Genomic DNA, 19,211 nt, shown 5'->3' on the forward strand with positions numbered 1-19,211 from the left:
CCTAGTTTTGAATTTGTTGCCGTGGTAACAGAATGAATAATTTTCACATGTCTTTTCTGCAGGTAAAGGATTGTTGTATCACTACATGTATATGTTGATTTGTACTCAAATAAACTCAAACTGGAAAAAAATAGTTTCCTAGTTTTGCAACAGTTATCATGGTAACAGAAATAATCATACTGAGAAGACAGAAGATTGTTCATTGTTTTTACTCAAATAAACTCATGAGAAATTGATATTTTATGGCAAAAGAGCTTCCTAGTTGTACCTATTCTAATACGCTATGCCTGATGCTAGTTTTGATTTAGTAAACTAGTCTGGGAGTGGCAGTCCTCTGTGATGATGCAAGATGGATGAAATCTCCAGTGAAGGATCCCCTCTGGAATGACTGTCCTCCTATAGACGGGGCACTAGATAGAGATTCATGGAATCATCCACTATTTTGCCAAATGCCCATTTGAATTTGCATTTGTGTGGAAGTACGGCCTTGATCATATGTTAATGTTTTGCTATTCACATCTGCAATGGTTATAATGCTTAGGATGGTAACAGAAATATTTTCAGCCTTCTTTTCTACAGCAACAATATACTTTTCCCGTCACTATATAACTGAACTCAAATTCATTTGAAAAACTGATATTTTATGGGGAAATGTTTCCAAGTTTTGAATTGGTTACCATCATAACAGAATTAATCATTTCCATTAGAAAATAACAGGAAATGAATGGGCATACTCTTTTTTTTAAATCAGCTGTAATTTGAAGAATATATATAAAATAACAGAAAGCATAAATATTTCCAGTCTCAAGTTAATGTTGGACATAATTATGTTGATAAGTGCAAACATTTGTTGATGGTAGAATGTATGTGCAATATTTTCAGAAAGAAAAAAGGTATGTCTACTTAATTTTTATCTAAATAAAGCAATATGGTTGTTAAATTGAAAAAAAGGTATGTCTACTTAATTTTTATCTAAATAAAGCAATATGATTGTTAAATTGAAAAAAAGTTATAATTTTAAAGTTTTATTAATTGCTATTAAAGTTGCAGCTGTTGACATGGTGATATAAATAATACAACTGACTACAAAATGTTATAATGCCATTGGATCATCACGGTGTGTGTGTGTGTGTGTGTGTGTGTGTGTGTGTGTGTGTGTGTGTGTGTGTGTATGTGTGTGTAATGTCATGTTAAAAGTCAACAGATTTAAATAATATTACTAGAAATGTATAATACATTAAAATCCCTCTAAACCGGACATCACTGGGACCAAGTAAAAAGTCCAGTTTTAAGGGGTACTGGGTATCTCGTTTACAGAAATTCTGCTATGTACTGATATTTAAAGAGGAACAATGAAAAGCATCTGGTTTTGAGAGAATTCCGGTTCATAGTGTCCAGTTTTGAGAGGTTTTAATATTCAAGTTAAAATTCTTTAAATTTTATTCAAGCAATAGTGCAGAATAAGGGTTAATATGCACTTTCTAATAAATCAGATACAGTACCACATCAATTCATGACCTTTAATATCCTAGCTGTGGGAACCTGGGTTGGAACAGGAAAAAATTAATACAGGTAACTGGCCCACCAAGATGGTTTGATCCTAGCTATGCTCCTGTACTAACCACATTAGACATCACACCCTGCAAACATTACAGTAAATTAAATACGATAAATCACTCTAAAACATAAATAAGAGATCTTTTTTCTACAACTGCATATAAAGATACATGTAGCAAATACCATCACAAATATGCACTATCCCACAGACATGATAGCACATACCATAGCCTTTTATATACCAGTTGTTGTGCACTGGATGGAACGAGAAATAGCCCAATGGGCCCAACGATGGGGATCAATTCTAGACTGACTGTCCATGAAGCAAGCACTTTACCACTGGGCATCCCGCCCCATCCCCATTATGTAATAAGGACTGGTATCAACAGATGGGCATATAAAAAGAAAGAGTACATTGATTTATTAATCATCGACTATTGGATGTCAAACATTTGGTCATTTTCACATACAATCTGAGAGAGGAAACCTGCTACATTTTTCCATTAGTAGCAAGGGATCTTTTATATGCACCATCCCACAGACAGGATAGCACATACCACAGCTTTTGATATACCATTCGTGGTGCACTGGCTGGAATGAGAAATAGCCCAGTGGGTTCGCTGATAGGGATCGATACAATAATATGAGTGTACAAACCCAGTACCTACCAGCCTTATGTCTGACAGTTTAACCATTATAAACCACCATGGTCAGTGCCTATCATTCCTCTCCTTCAGTTAACTTTGCTTTGTTTAACTACATCACTAGAGCACACTGAATCAGCTAAAGGATGTCAAGCATTTGGTCATTTTGCCATATAATCTCAGAGAAAACCCACCATATTTCTCCCATTAGCAGCAAGGGATCTTTTATATACACCATCCCAGACAGGATAGCACATACCACAGCTTTTGATAAATTAGCCGTGGTGCACTGGCTATATAAGACGAGAAATAACCCAATGGGCCCACCGATGGGGATCGACCTTAGACCGCACATCAAGCGAACACTTGACCACTGGTCTATGTCACATCCACCATTCCTTCCGATGAATAAAATTCGGAAGATGTGGCAAACAGTGCTCCATATAGTTTGACTTTGCTTGTAGGAATCTTATTTATTACCTTTCACAATGTGCTTGTTATTACATGTATGTACATTTAAACAATGCAAAACATTTTCAATATGTGTTTTGTTGAAGTTGTCAGGGTTTTATCACCTATAGATGTTTCTAGACTCCGGTAATGGGCACCATTCCCCACCATTCTACAGAGACTATGTCATTTTTTATTCCCAATTTTGGAGTAAAAAATTCCCAATCTGAATGTAAATCTCATTCTCTTGACAAACCTTCCCTCCCCAATGTACAATCGATATATTTATTTGAATAAACATTTGTACATGTACAGAATTACTTTTTTAATTCTAACTTACCTTAATAAAATGTTTTTGAAATGAAACTGAAAATTCCCAATTTTTGGTAAAATAACGCCAAACATCCCAATGTCAAAGCCATGGGTGTCAAGTCCAATTTTAGAAATAAAACCCTGGTTGTTATAATGCTTGGTTCACAGTGTCATTATAACCAAAATGGATTACACCATTTCCTGTTAAGACTTGATGCATAAAGTAAGTGTTGACCATCAGTTGTGCGTAGTTTTACTTTCACCCCAAATATCTTACAAGAATCCTGTTTATTTTCAACAATGCACTGGTTACTACATAAATCATGCAAAACATAATCAATATGTATTTTGTTGTAATGCCTGGTTCAGTATTATTATAGCTAAAATGGATTACCCCTTTCCCTTTAAGTCAAGACAAAAACTATCTGTCTATCAAAAAAGAGCTAAAAGAAAATAACAGGGAGAATAGTTAATGAGTCCAAAGAAAAACCTTCAGATCTTGATAACTAATTACCTTAACACCAGCCTGAGCTGATCTAAAGGTTGTCTTAAACATGTCACTTATTTAATCTTTCGTCTTCCAACAAATGCCAATGGCATTTACAAGAAATGTAACTATCAAATGTTCATACATTTGTACCAACATGCTCCATTTTTCTGAAATTCAATGTTGTGCTTTAATTCACAGGCATCACAATAAGTCCACAGTGGTTGTTTAGGTGACTGCAAGGTCACCACATGTCAGTCATATGCAGGGCATAAAATTTGGCACGAACAATTTTGTCGTCGTTCGTCTGTCAGTTATGCAAAACCAATATCGACACGAACAACGGATTGATTGTTCGTGCAAAAACTATAATTGCTCGTCAGAAAAGGTAAACTGACATATTTTGGCTATGGTAATATAACTATTTTTGGAATAAAATAATAAGAGAACGGGCCTAGCATTGCAGGTGTGAGAAAAAAAAAATGTATCTGTTTGAACTCGACATCGCGGTCAATTACAAAGTCAGCAGAGCGAAGAAAATAGTACGTTCAATAAGGGACTTTAAAATAACGAAGTGGAAATTAGAACATGATAAAACACTGAGTTGCAGCATCGATTAGATCGATCGAGGATTCGCAGAACTTCGGGTCTTTCCGTTCAGATCCGGAAGCTCAAAGCTCAAAGCTTCAGGGAAATCCCTGTTTCGTTCAGACTATTGGTTGGCGCCAACAAGTACTACCCTGTAACAGAACCGATGGGGTAGTGTGCTGAAATGTAAATGGCAGCTTTCAAGTTAGTCCCAGCATACCAAATAATAATAATAATTTAGTATTTATGATAAGAATTTGGAGAAAAGCTACGAAAATCGCTCATCTCAGATTCTCATTTGATAACCGTTACCGGTTAACCTTTTCATTTGTATCTGAACCACTGGAGAAAATCGTTTGTGCAAACATTAAAACCACACGAATGACATATCGTTTGTTTGAAAAAATCAAATTTTATGTCCTGCATATGTTGAGAACAGAACTTCATTCTTGACGAAATTTTCCAGCCAATAGTAGTTTTTGTTTCTGAATCAAAATCACAGCAATTCCTGTATGAAATATAGCACCAAAGTTTCTGCGAACCTATAAAACTGCAAGTCCATTTTGTAGTCATGTCCACAATGTGTGATGTCATGTAGTTTGCAGGAGTGTTCAATTTAAACATAAGACTGACTGGGCACAGGGCACAGAGAACCCGTTTATTCATGAAAGAGTCAATCCAAATGAATTTTTTTTTAAATAAGACTTCAGCAAAGATTTTTGGTATAAAGTAGCTGAAAGTAACAAAACAGACAAGATCACTACATTAACGAAGAAAGCCATATTAAAGCGGCATTCTCATTATGCAATCAGTTGCACCATATAAGAGTAAAGTCATTCCAATTTAGGTATTCTCACAGTACGATTAGATCACATGCGACAATGAGATTAATGCCCCTTAAGGAGAACAACTGGAAAGTCACCAGATGGAATACTGGCCTATGTTGATGGTCACACAAACACAATACAAACACAATACAAACACAATACTACACACACTAAATATACAAAGGCATACATCTTAACTATCTGTGCTGTTGGTCTAAGACAGTGGGTTTAGTAGTTAGTGAGAGATAATTCACCGTAGTGACCTTACACCTACCCATTGAGTCGTCAAACTCACTCTGGCTTGGAGCCGGTATTGGGATTCGACCCAATACCTACTAGACCTAAGTATGATGGCTTAACCACTACACTGCTGAGGTCAGTTTACAATAATTACAACATGTTACTATAAACATTTAGTTCATGTCAGAAGAATATCTTCAACAGTAGCAGGCAAATGAAATACAATTTATAAAAATAACCAAGAAGTTGGGTTTTTTCGTTGGTGGGAGGGGTAAAAACATTTGTTCTACTGATTGTACTATACAAATTGCATAAAATATATTCACTTATTTGGATTCCTCTATAAAATAGCCACAAACATGTGTAATTGTATATATTCCAAAACTTTTAACATTTTAAAACTAAATGATAGATACAAAAATTTCGGAAACTGAAATACTGCATTTTTCCAAATTTATGCACCGCAATGTATGTATTACCAATGCTAATATTTTCAACTTCAACATGTTATTAAAAGCTTTCTGAAATGCTATTTAACATTACCACTGGTATGACAAATGTCATTGACGAGGACCTGCTCAATGCTAATATTTTCAACTTCAACATATTATTAAAAGCTTTCTGAAATGCTATTTAACATTACCACTGGTATGACAAATGTCACTGATGAGGACCTGCTCAATGCTAATATTTTCAACTTCAATATGTTATTAAAAGCTTTCTGAAATGCTATTTAACATTACCACTGGTATGACAAATGTCACTGACGAGGACCTGCTCAATGCGAATATTTTCAACTTCAACATGTTATTAAAAGCTTTCTGAAATGCTATTTAACATTACCACCGGTATGACAAATGTCATTGACAAGGACCTGCTCAATGCGAATATTTTCAACTTCAACATGTTATTAAAAGCTTTCTGAAATGCTATTTAACATTACCACCGGTATGACAAATGTCACTGACGAGGACCTGCTCAATGCGAATATTTTCAACTTCAACATGTTATTAAAAGCTTTCTGAAATGCTATTTAACATTACCACCGGTATGACAAATGTCATTGACAAGGACCTGCTCAATGCTAAAGTAGCACTAGGTTGAACTAGGTTGTTTTACCTTGTGTTGGTAGTATTTTAAAAATGATTATTCTAGGGTAGGGTCTGGAAAAGGGTGATAATACTCAAACACTACCACTATTCCAATGCTATCACATAAGTTTCCAACCCTAGATATGCATACCTTAGTATAAGCCTTATTCCCCGAATTGATACCGATAAACCCTATTGACTCATGGACTATATAGATAATGGTAGATCAGCCTTCAAAATTTAAATCATTCATTTGCTCAGCCTTCAAAATTTAAATCATTCATTTGCTCAGGCTTCAAAAATCAAATCATTCATGATTGGATGATGTGATGTTGAATCTTACCGGTTTTTTTGGGGAATAGTGGCAAAATGCTGGAGAAGACCACACCACTTATTGCAGAACAGTTAGAGTTTCTGATCCAACATATTCTATACACTTGTACACAATTTCATAGATACAAGGCATTCACATCTACATGTATCAATCATCATAAACTCAGAATCAAAAAAACAGTTGCCATCTCAGGCTACGGTGAGAAATAGCATTAATTTGACAATTTGGAATTCATTCTCTTACAAGTTTTTCTCTTCATGTAATTACTACTTTTTGTCATTAATTGTTGCTACAGAAGAACTTATAAATGTCAACGAAAACTTGCTCAAACATAATTAAATGCATTCTCCAGTCACAATATTTGTTTTTATTTAATCACACTGAAGATGTCAAAATGAAAAAGTTAAAGTTGTTTTGTTGAACGACACCACTAGTGCACACTAATTTATTAATCATTAGCTGCTGGACGTCAAACATTTGGTAATTCTGATATACAGTGTTAGTGTTAGTTAATTTTCTTTAATGATACCACTAGAGCACACTGATTTATTAATCATTGGCTATTAATTGGACATCATAAAATTTAGTAATTCTGAGATATAGTCTTAGCTTAGGTTGTTTTGTTTAACGACATTACTAGAGCACATTAATTTATTATCATCGGCTATTGGATGTCAAACATATGGTAATTCAGAAATAGTCTTAGAGAAGAAACTTGCTACATTTTTCCATTAGCAGCAAGGGATCTTTTATATGCACCATCCCACCGACAGGACAGCACAAACCATGGCTGTTGATATACCAGTTATGGTGCACTGGCTGGAACGAGAAATGGCCCAATGGGACCACTGATGAGGATTGATCCTAAACTGACACGGATGCATTAGGCGAGGACTTCACCACTGGGCTAGCTCCCTTCCCATATCAACATGAATGAGTACTAATATTCTTGAAGGTGTGAAGATTGTTGTCCGGTATATTGTCACGTATCTACTTATAACACAGTAAAAAGGATAATCTGGTTGTTTAACACCTCTAGCTATTTTCAGGGTTGAAAATTAACATAAAAACCATGGTCACCAGTAGTGTCAGTTGAAGCAAATCTTTACTGGCCCTTCTCAAATTCAACTAGCCCTCCAATTATTGCATTAAAGTTTAACTGCATAGTGAAAATCAAACATTGAATGTTTGTTGAATAATAACCATATATAGTTTGTTCACGTCCAAAACGAACCTTATGAATTAGTATATGTAACTCCAAAATGAATAAAGTTAAAATTCATAGAAAAACCTATTGTTAAGTTTTAAACTCATACCAGTTTTGCAGACTGTAACAGTTTGCATTTTTCAATAACTACAACTAGTACACTAAATAATATATATTAAATTTTGAATAGTTAACGGTATTTGCACTTTGAAATAAACATATTACAAATTGCACGTTAATAATTATTAATGGTGATTATAACATGCATTGGACATATGGGGGAGGGGGGGGGGGGGTATTTTGTAGTATTTTTGGTACAAATTTACAGAACATACAGAAATAGGGCTAGTACAATGTAGATGTGTTTAACCATAACAAGTGGATTTTGAAAATCACTGATCCCATGGCTAGTGGATATTTAGAAAATTCTAGAAGGCCTGTACAGGTTGCTGCTATATGGAGGTGGCCTCTTAATTTGGCAAGTTTGACTGTACATGTATATTGTTACTGTTTCTTGTACGTCAGTGTACAGTAAAACCCTGCTAAACCAGATACCCACCTTATTAAGGGGATCTAAACCAGACACCAGTTTTAACCTGACTATAGTGCAGGCGAGATATCTCACCCGATGTCACGCCAGTCGACATACTGTACACTGTATACACTGCATTCCCAAATTCATATTTCCCGCTGTTTTGCACACGACACTCACCGGTAATACAGGAAATACACAACAGGAAATACACAACAGGAAATGGTTACTGACACTACGGCTGCTTTAGGTTTTTTCTTTTTCAGTGGAAAATACCTTGGAATTTTTAGTTCAAAAAGTGGTATTCGGCAAATATTTTCGCTTGACAACAGTGGCGGCACATCACGGTCATTTTTTTTTAGATTGATAGCGGATTGTGACAGCTGATTTGATAATAAATTTGATAGTTTTACCAACAATGAAAATTACCAAATATTGGGATATGAATCGAAGTTCCTTAAAACCCCCAAATTTGTTAGAAAATCACTGTTATTGGGAATAACGGACATAAATACTGGACAGCTGGCCACAAATGCCCATAAATAAACATGACTTTTTCGATTTTTTGCCTAATTTTAATCAACATTAACTCATTTAAAATATCATAAAAATTAGAAAAACCCACAAAATAATACTTACCGATTCAAATATGAACTTTATTTTATGTATTTATAAAATATTTAAGTGAATATATGTGAGTAAAAATTATTAACTTGTACCCACTCAACATGGTTTTTGTCAAAAATGAATTCAGTAGTCTAGAGGTTAAGCCTGGTATCCTGTATAGAGAGGTTCTGGTTTGGAGAGGTTTCACTGTATATGTTCCAGCACACAGAGGCTGCAGTAAAACTGACAAAAAACTAATGTTTTATTGCTCCATTAATTTGTTTCAAAGCAGATTACTGCATGTAAATTAATATTAACAATACAGTTAAAAACAAGCTTATTGTCATAGCAATTTATATTTATTATGTCATACAATAATGGTGACAGTGAAATTCTTAACCATGTATTAACATTTATTGACGGCTGTATTTCTAAACGTAAAGTTCTTGTTCCAGCTATCAGTGGGGCACTAATTTAATTTAATTATTTCCAAGAACCCGGTACTTTAACCATTTATTTTTATAATATACTTTATTCCTATAAATATAATACAAACTAATATAATACAAACTTTGTTTCTCCGTCTGGCATGTACATTAATATTGTTATTATTATTAATTGTTGTTGTTGTTATAGATGTTGTATGTTTTGGATTTTTTTTATCTCTTTGCTGACACCAGCGTGTTTGGTAATATGCAATAAACTGAATTGAATTGAATTGTACTTCATAGAATCTATCACAGTGTGAATAGACAATCAATATGCTTCATTTGCCACAAGTATTTCTTAATGATAGTCTTGTAATATATGTACATGTACAGTTAATGTCTCTCTACAGTGTTTCTGCCAGAAAGAAATTTGTGTGTATGGCGGTATGGAATTGAATTCAACCACATTCAACAGGGGATATAGGGGGCCTCCCCCAGAAAGAAAGTGGGGTTAAGGTTAGGGTTAGAGTTAAGAAAATCATACAGTAATGATAAGAGTAATTCGTTTTGTCAAAAGGGTAACTCAAAAAAAAAAAACATCTGCCAAAAGATTTGGGTATGGCGCTATACACATGTACCTGTTTTACCCTCTGGCAGAAACCCTGCTTTACTAGTTTATCGCATACTTCAATCCAAGGTTACAATAGCATACTATACATGAATGTGGATAATTAGGTCACACTCATGTGACTACTGAAGTAGATCGAATGTTAAAAACAATCAGAGCTTTTCTGAAACAAACACTAACACACAGGGAATTCTAATAATACCACATTTTCCACGCATTGATGATTTTTTTATTTTTTTTGGTAACAAAAACAGCAGCAAATATTAAGCAATAATACAGTGAGGCAAGCATTGAACTGACAAATGAATGCATTGAAAGCAGGTTGAAAGACTTTATTGTAAAATGTTTGGGTTGACACAATGTGAATGAACAATGGCTATAAATATAGTGTTTTTACAAACATGCACAACACAAACATGAGAGAGAGAGAGAGAGAGAGAGAGAGAGAGAGAGAGAGAGAGAGAGAGAAGAGAGAGAGAGACGATTGAAGAGAGAGAGAGAGAGAGAGAGAGAGAGAGGGAGGTGGGGAGAGAGAGACAGTGAGAGAGAGAGAGAGAGAGAGAGAGACAGTGTGAAAGAGAGAGATAGAGAGAGAGAGAGAGAGACGAGAGAGAGAGAGAGAGAGAGAGAGAGAGAGAGAGGGGAGGGAGGGAAAAAGAGAAAGAGAGAGAAAGAGAGAAAGACACAGGAACAGAGTTAAAAACGTTAATGTTTGTTTTGTTTAACGACACCACTAGAGCACACTGATTTATTAATCATAGGCTATTGGATATCAAACATATGGTAGGTCTTAGAGAGGAAATCTGCTACATTTTTCCATTAGTAGCAAAGGATCTTTTATATGCACCATCTCACAAACAGGGTAGCACATACCATAGCCTTTTATATACCAATTGTGCACCGCACTGTCTGGAATGTGAAATATCCCAATGGGCCCTCTAGCAGGGATTGATCCCAGACTGACTGCACATCAGGCGAGTGCTCTGCCAGTGGGCTACATCCCACCAAAGAGATAGAGACAGAGACAAAGACAGATGGGAAAGGGAAACACATAGAGAGAGAGAGAGAGAGAGAGAGAGAGAGAGAGAGAGAGAGAGAGAGAGAGAGAGAGAGAGAGAGAGAGAGAGAGACAAAGACAGATGGGAAAGGGAAACACATAGAAAGAGAGAGACAAAGACAGATGGGAAAGGGAAACACATAGAGAGAGAGAGAGACAAAGACAGATGGGAAAGGGAAACACATAGAAAGAAAGAGACAAAACGAGATGAGTGAGGTGACATAACTTTTGTCACCACCACGATGTGACACAACTTCAATTGAGCCATCCTTTAAACATGTTTAGTTTGTTCTAACTTGGTCTAGTTTTAGGAATGGGAATCAGGTGAACATTTATTTTCCACCATTTATGTATGCTACATAGCTGGACATGCAATAGTCTTTTGAACTTGATAAACGCACGACAAAATTATGTTCCATTACATCAGCTTGTGTGTCATACTGATTTTACGAAATGAATGTCAGAATTCTTGGATTGTCCGAGCGAGAGCGAGGGTAATACAAGAATCCTGACACTCATTTCATAAAATCAGTATGATTCACACGCGAGTGTAATAATTTCTTTATTATCCATAGTATCCATAATATTATTTTTATGAATAACAAGCTAGAACCATGACAAAACATTTCAAACATAACCAGAAAATAATGATGAAATGATCTTTGGTAAGTGATTAGACAGACCTAAAACTGGGGAAGCCACATTATGTTATGACGTCACTTCCCAAAATTACGTCATTCGTTGTGCACATGAAATCATTACGACACCCGTGTGTCATACTGGTTATATTTTCCTGTATATCTTGAACCATGTGGATAATAAAATATTAAACTGACCTCGACGTGATCGTACTTGGCCGATATGGAGACATCACATGACCAGCTGTCCTCACCGGACGAGGCCATGGAGTTATCTCCCCGTTTGCTCAATCTTCTGTTTTGTCTCAGTTAATCTGAAATAAATTTAAAAAACCAAATGAAACATACAATTCCCTGTATTACAAACTTAGTGTTAATCAAAAAGGCCAAATTTAGAGTTCAGCTGCTTTTTGTAGCTATAATACTTTTAATTTCCAGGGATCGAAGTTAAGATTCTGAGGTAGGCGCACTCTGCACCTAAAGAAAAACAGATTTAGTAGCAAAGTATTTAATTTAATCTACCCCAAAAAAATCATTAAAAAAAAAAAAAATCAATTATTTTAATAATTTAGGACACTGTACATCAATTCTACAGGAATTGGAGTCATATAGAGTGATTAAAAAAAAAAAAAACCCCACTTTTTTAACTTGAATACATGTAGCAGGAAAAAAATGGTGAACCCACCCAACCCTTTTCAACTTATTTTTCAGTTAGTTTTGATACAGAATATTAATTACTAGAAGTTTTCAATTAGGGACAAGACCAAGTATTTAAACACTAGTTACAGGTTACAATGAAATGCTTTTTATATGCCTGTGTGTATAACTGGTAAAGTTAATAAACCATAACAGAAAAATGGTCAAAGTCCAGGTTGCACAATGAGACTAAAGCAATTTATTTAAGCGCAGACGTAAAATTATGGTCGCTTTCGCAACTAAATAATATCTCATTTGAGACCCGATTTCTCTTTCATAAATGTCATTTAGAATCACTACAAACACTGTTGACATAAAATAAAAACTTCTTGGAATAGTTGGAAACTACATTAATACAGAATATATATTGTGACAAATAAATGAATTTTATATAACCAATCAGGAAGGTATTTTGGGAAGTATTTCAAAACGTCATATCTCAATTGCGTGAAATTATCATTTCCAAAATACATCAGATTCTGTTACTTGCTGCCATGCATGACTTGTAAAATGTTTTTCCTTCTTTTCTTTTAAATTAAAAAAAAAAAAAAAATTCTGTTTATAAATTTCATACAGACCAATTGGAGATAACATTTTATGAAATTTTTGTTATTACACAAAAGTAGAAATCCAACAGCCAATGTGTATTTTTGTGCTGGCCAGCTGGGTGTCGTTAAAACATTTATTCATTCACAAAAATATCACACATGGGAAATAAACTTAAAGACATCTGATTAGGTGATCCATGGTGATGACGTAGAAGCCAAAGCCACACTGACCAATGAAATTAACACTAATGACACTGAATGCACTGTGACATACAAATTAACATTACAAGTATTCACTTTCATAAAAAGGGAGAAATAATAAAAAAGAACCAATAAATTAAGTTTACCACTTAAATTTAGTTTTAAAAACCCCCACCCATATAATTATATTATTTATAGATGGCTTTATCAATTTTCCCATAAATATACAAAATGTGTTATGTGAACCTAAATTATAAGCAATGTTCCAAGCCTTGCAATTAAGAAAATGTCCACGGCAAAAAAAAACATGCCAAGGGAAAAAAAATCAAATATAGTCCATGGCAGTGCCGTAGAGGATTAAAACCTCCATGGATTTGCCAATTGCCATGGGCAAATGTAGGGATTGAGGTTCAAGCAGTTTCATATACATTACAAGCATAAAGGGACCATGCCATCCTTAAATTCTATACTCTAAAATACAGGATTTATTTACGTGACCTGCCTTCCTTACATCTGCATTTTGTATGTTACATGTATATCATTACCTCTCATCATGTACATACAATGATTCTCTACACTAAAAATCAAATTGGAAGGAAGGAAATGTTTTATTTAATACATTTTTATTTACGGTTATATGGCATCAGACATATGGTTAAGGACCACACAGATACTGAGAGAGGAAATCCGCTGTCATCACTTCATGGGCTACTCTTTTCGATTAGCAGCAAGGGATCTTTTATATGCACCATCCCACTGACAGAGTAGCACATACCATGGCCTTTGATATACCAGTCGTGGTGCACTGGCTAAAGCGAGAAATAGCCTAATGAGCCCACCGACGGGGATCGATCCTAGACCGACCGTGCATCAAGCGAGTGCTTTACCACTGGGCTACGTCCCGCCCCTAAAAATCACATTGGATACAATTATTCTAAGAGGTGGAATTCAATACACTTTACACTATGAAATTTTAAATATAAAATAATTCAACTAAATCACTGATACAATTTTATTTTAAAACCTTTATTTTTATATGGCCAGCCCCTTAATTAAATATATTATAATTTTCAAAATCATGATTTCACCTGTCGTTTGCCATATATAGACAAAAAATAAAACCAGAAAACATTGTTTTCACCAGCAGAATAAAGGTTCTAACAGCTCATGCAACCTTATAGCTAGTTTCTAAACTGGGAGTTGTAAAGCAATATCACTGGCGATAATATGTCTGACGTAAATACTGTGTGCAGTAAGTCTGTATCTTTAAAAAAAAAAAAACCTGAAGTTTAAAACAAAATTTGTCAAATGACTAACACTTTTTAATGTCTTTTTAAATACTCTACAGCCATACCCATATAGTAACCATAAATTATGGCGGACACCCAAGTTATTCCTATGAATATTAACTTTGTTTATGCATCATGTCAGCACATACTGTGCTATTTATGACTGTTAAGCATTAAACATCTCACATACTCAAGGTCTTAAGAAAGTCAGAGGGCTGCTGCTATTCTGCGAGAGAACATCAATGTTCATTGGAAACAATTCACTTAAAGCTCATGCTGTTGCTTGCCAAGTCAGTCAACTGGGATTTTAAAACTCATTTGAGAAATAATAAAAATTAAACTTATAATTAGCCAAACATTATTATTTGCACACATGAAGGGAAATAAATGATTGTTTGGAGACAACAATACATTAAATAATCAGTCTTTATTACATATCCTATCTATAATAACTTCAGGTAGAAGATTAAAGGTCGGTTTCCACTTTAAGGGAGTTTCATACCATGAATTACATTGGTAAAACATTTTGGTTGCTGTAATGGAATTACAATAAAAAGGTTTCCACAACATCGCTATGCCATAACGGTGAGAAACTTTTCAAATGCAAAAAAGTATTCCAGTGTGTTTCATGCACTGTAATTTTCTTCCTCAGCCAATGGGGGCAGGATGTAACCCAGTGGTAAAACACTTCCACAGTCGATCTAGGATCAATTCCCATCAGTGGGCACATTCGGCTATTTCTCGTTACAGCTAGTACACAATGACTGGCATATTAAAGGCCGTGGTGTGTGCTATCCTATCTGTGGGATATGGTGTATATAAAAGATCCCTTGCTACTAATAGAAAAATATAGCTGGTTTCCTCTCTAAGACAATATGTTAGAATTAACAAATGTTTGACAACCAGTAGCCAATGATTATTAAATCAATGTGCTCTAGTGGTGTCGTTAAAGAAAACAAACTTTAACTTTCCTCAGATTCCTGTATATTGAGGATCGGCCTGCATGGTGCTTATAAACCTTTTAGAGTCTGGACTCGAGACTCTACTAGAGTCTGAAACACTAATGTCAAGACAACTCCATACAAATTGTATGTGTGTGACGTCACTGGAGATTGAGTCTGGACTCGAGACTCTACTAGAGTCTGAAACACTAATGTCAAGACAACTCCATACAAATTGTATGTGTGTGACGTCATTGGAGATTGAGTCTGGACTCGAGACTCTACTAGAGTCTGAAACACTAATGTCAAGACAACTCCATACAAATTGTATGTGTGTGACGTCACTGGAGATTGAGTCTGGACTCGAGACTCTACTAGAGTCTGAAACACTAATGTCAAGACAACTCCATACAAATTGTATGTGTGTGACGTCACTGGAGATTGAGTCTGGACTCGAGACTCTACTAGAGTCTGAAACACCCATGTCAAGACAACTCCATACAAATTGTATGTGTGTGACGTCATTGGAGATTGAGTCTGGACTCGAGACTCTACTAGAGTCTGAAACACTAATGTCAAGACAACTCCATACAAATTGTATGTGTGTGACGTCATTGGAGATTGAGTCTGGACTTGAGACTCTACTAGAGTCTGAAACACTAATGTCAAGACAACTCCATACAAATTGTATGTGTGTGACGTCATTGGAGATTGAGTCTGGACTCGAGACTCTACTAGAGTCTGAAACACTAATGTCATGACAACTCCATACAAATTGTATGTGTACGTCATTGGAGATCGAGTCTGGACTCTTAAAAGTTTTATCAGATTGGGCCCAGGTCTTCAAGACTGATGGACAGTGTGTGCTACCTGTCTGTGTTTACTGCCAAGATGGAAACAGTTCACCGAAAAGCTATAAATGCTGTGTGAGACGAATAAAACACTTAAATAGAATCAGACCTTAAGAGAAGAAACCTGCACATTATTAAATTAGCATTTATTCATTATCCAACACATTCAGATAAAATAATAATGTATTAGTTAATTGTTCACCACAATCTTTAAAGGCTGTATCAAGTTTTTTGAACAAACTAGTTTTGGGAATCTGATGGAATTTCATCATCGATCATCAGTTATATAACTGGTTTGCACCAACCAATCAACTTTTTATCACACAATCAGTTAGAGTAATATGAACATGAGAAGGATTTCAATTACTTCCTATTGCCGTATTCACTGGGATAAACCCTACAAATTCTACGTAAAATATGTACACTGTGTATAAAACATGGCGGAGGATTATTATCCAGTCTTCTTCTTCTTTTGGTTCACTTTTTGACTACATGTCGAGGCCAGCAGTGACTACGAACGATACTGTTCTCTGTAGATCACTTTTTGTGCCATACAGCTTCTTCTTGAGAGTTGTTGTAGTTGTCCAGGTAGTCTCCCTCAGCTGCTGTAGGTTTATATAGTCTTGGATGACATGTCCGGTCATCTGTTCTGCTTCTCCACAGGAGTACATGGAAGAAGGTACCAGCCGAAACCTCTTATGCATATGCTGGTTCAGCCTGTTGTGTCCAGTCCTTAGTCGGAAAATGATGACAGGTTCTTGACGGGACAGCAGGTGATTTCATGTGACACCCATAGTCATGCAGCCAGTAATTATGTGTGTGTAACCGTGACACACTTTGCATTAAAAATGGAACGTAATCCAGGATCCATATGATCAGTTTTAAACAGATTTAACGCACTCACTGTTCATTATGTGGTGGGGCGTCGGTGTTCATTATGTGGCGGGTGTTGGGTGATAATTTCCAACAGCTTCTGTTGCTGCTGATATACTTTTCTTGGTGACAATTATATACACCTCACTGCATGTGGTAAATATAGTTCTCCTGTGCTTATCTTGGAGTGTCTTTCAGTTCAAAACATCATCACCACTTTGAATACAGTTCGAATTCAGATAAACCGAACTACATGTATGTACCTGTAGATGAATTTTTCACTTGATGTACCTGTATATTATTATATAAGGAACATTTTGTTTTCAAAATCTTGTTTGGTTTTTTTTCCTCCCCAGTCCATTCTGACCATGTCAAGGTGGGGAGCCTTGAATTCATGGCCTTGCATCAAAGTGATATAATTTATATACAAGTACAGTGGACTCTGTCTAAACCGGATTCTGTGTAATCCGGATCTCTGCGTAAACCGATCCATTTCTAAAGCCCCGTCCAGCTACCATTTATCTCTTAGGTGTAAATCTCTGCCTAATCCGTACTCTGTCTACTCCAGACTCCGGATAAAAAATTAAGAACGAAAGAACCGTTCATGTATTAATTACCTCTGTCTACACCGGATTGGGATTTGACTGAACGACAGGCTGCTTAATTAGTTGAACAATGATTGTCACTTGCCGAATAATCAGAATGCCGTCGCAAGATCAAATACAAAATGTAATCACACTCGTGTGAAGTTTACTCTTATTGTGGTAGGCCGTTAGATCTGGATTTTGTATTCAAATAATTTCGTACGTATGAATAAATAATGTTTTAGGAAATAATGAGGTTTAATATTTATAATTAAACTGGTTTATTTTAGTATTTTCGCATGTGTGCTGTGAGACCTCGGTGTGGTACATGCTTGCCGAGTTACTCCCCTTTTTTTTATCTCTTTTTCACTCTACCTCGTGGCTGTAGGACGTTTTTTCTGTTCGCTGAATTTTCCCTCCCACCTCTCCCATAACTAGTTTTGTTTTGTTTGGTTTTGGGGGTTTGGGTTTTTTTTAATACATATTATAGTTATGTAGATATATGGACATGTTATTCTTCATATTCGTAAAACGTACTGTAATTTTGTCAAGTACCTCTTTATGGCAGGTAGATACATGTTAGATTGTAGTACAGTATAGAAATTTAGTTATGCATGTACACATGTAGGTATATGACAATTTTTCTGTAGCATTATGCTGTAATGTGTTACATTGCTGCTGTGGAGTTTCATTTGCTTTCTTGCAGATACATTGTGTGGAAGCCGAACAGTAATTTCAGTGTGTTGGATATCATGAACACTTATGATAATCAGACTAGGGTATTTGAGCACATCAGTGGTGCTTCAAATTGACTGTAATCCCATCTGAAGGTGCAGAACATTCTTATCGTCGCAGATCTGAAACCATGTGTGGAATATGGTGGGCGGGCTGGTATCATACTTATGTTTTAGTGTTTAATTGTATACTGGTTGCTTTCAGGATGAGGTCACCCTGTCAAGCGGGTGGTTTTCTCATTTATACCGGGTACCCAAGGTAGTGCTTCCTATGTGCTCTGCTATGGTTGTACCATAGGGGGCGGAAACTTGCTATGGTGTACCCTAGGAGTTTTTGGGTTGGAATGCATGTGGGTGGTATACTTGAGTGGGTTCTATGGTCCTTTATGTCCTACATGTATATGGTATACTCTGCTATGGTTTCCCCTAGGGAGTAGTTTGGGTGCTGTTGTGTCCGGTACCGTTGTAGGTAGATACTCAGCTTGGTTACCCACTTATACATGGGCATATTGGAAGGCTGTCCTGCTATGGTTCACCCTAGAGGGCGGTACCCCACTTAGATAATACGTGCCTGCTCACCATATTGGTTTATTATTATTATTATGTATTTTGTAATAAAGATCTGCGGCCATATCCATCCAAATTATTTGTTAAGTTATTATTTGTTATTATGGAAAATATCTTAAAATAAAATGAAATTTAACCTAGTACAAATATTAGAACAACCAGAAACACGTTTAATATGCAGCCACTAATATTTTATGCAGAAAAATATATTTGATATGTAATTACAATCGTTAAAAAGTCTCTGTTAGTGGATAACATCTTAAAAATTGCAGCAAACTCAGGAATGTCCCTTTAGGTATAT

The 19,211-nt window shown here is 35.7% G+C and overlaps 1 protein-coding gene across 1 annotated transcript in view; it reads right to left on the minus strand.

Moving 5' to 3' along the window:
• LOC121383129 (nuclear hormone receptor HR96-like) overlaps nucleotides 1-19,211 on the minus strand; it is a 151,753-nt gene that overhangs the window by 57,301 nt on the left and 75,241 nt on the right. Inside the window, exon 3 of the mRNA XM_041512934.1 lies at nucleotides 11,825-11,940. Within this exon, the coding sequence (XP_041368868.1) occupies nucleotides 11,825-11,893 (69 nt within the window). The 5' untranslated portion in view covers nucleotides 11,894-11,940. The remainder of the gene's footprint in view (nucleotides 1-11,824; nucleotides 11,941-19,211) is intronic.

The sequence above is a fragment of the Gigantopelta aegis genome, chromosome 10, assembly GCF_016097555.1.
Source record: "Gigantopelta aegis isolate Gae_Host chromosome 10, Gae_host_genome, whole genome shotgun sequence".
NCBI lineage: Eukaryota > Metazoa > Mollusca > Gastropoda > Neomphalida > Peltospiridae > Gigantopelta > Gigantopelta aegis.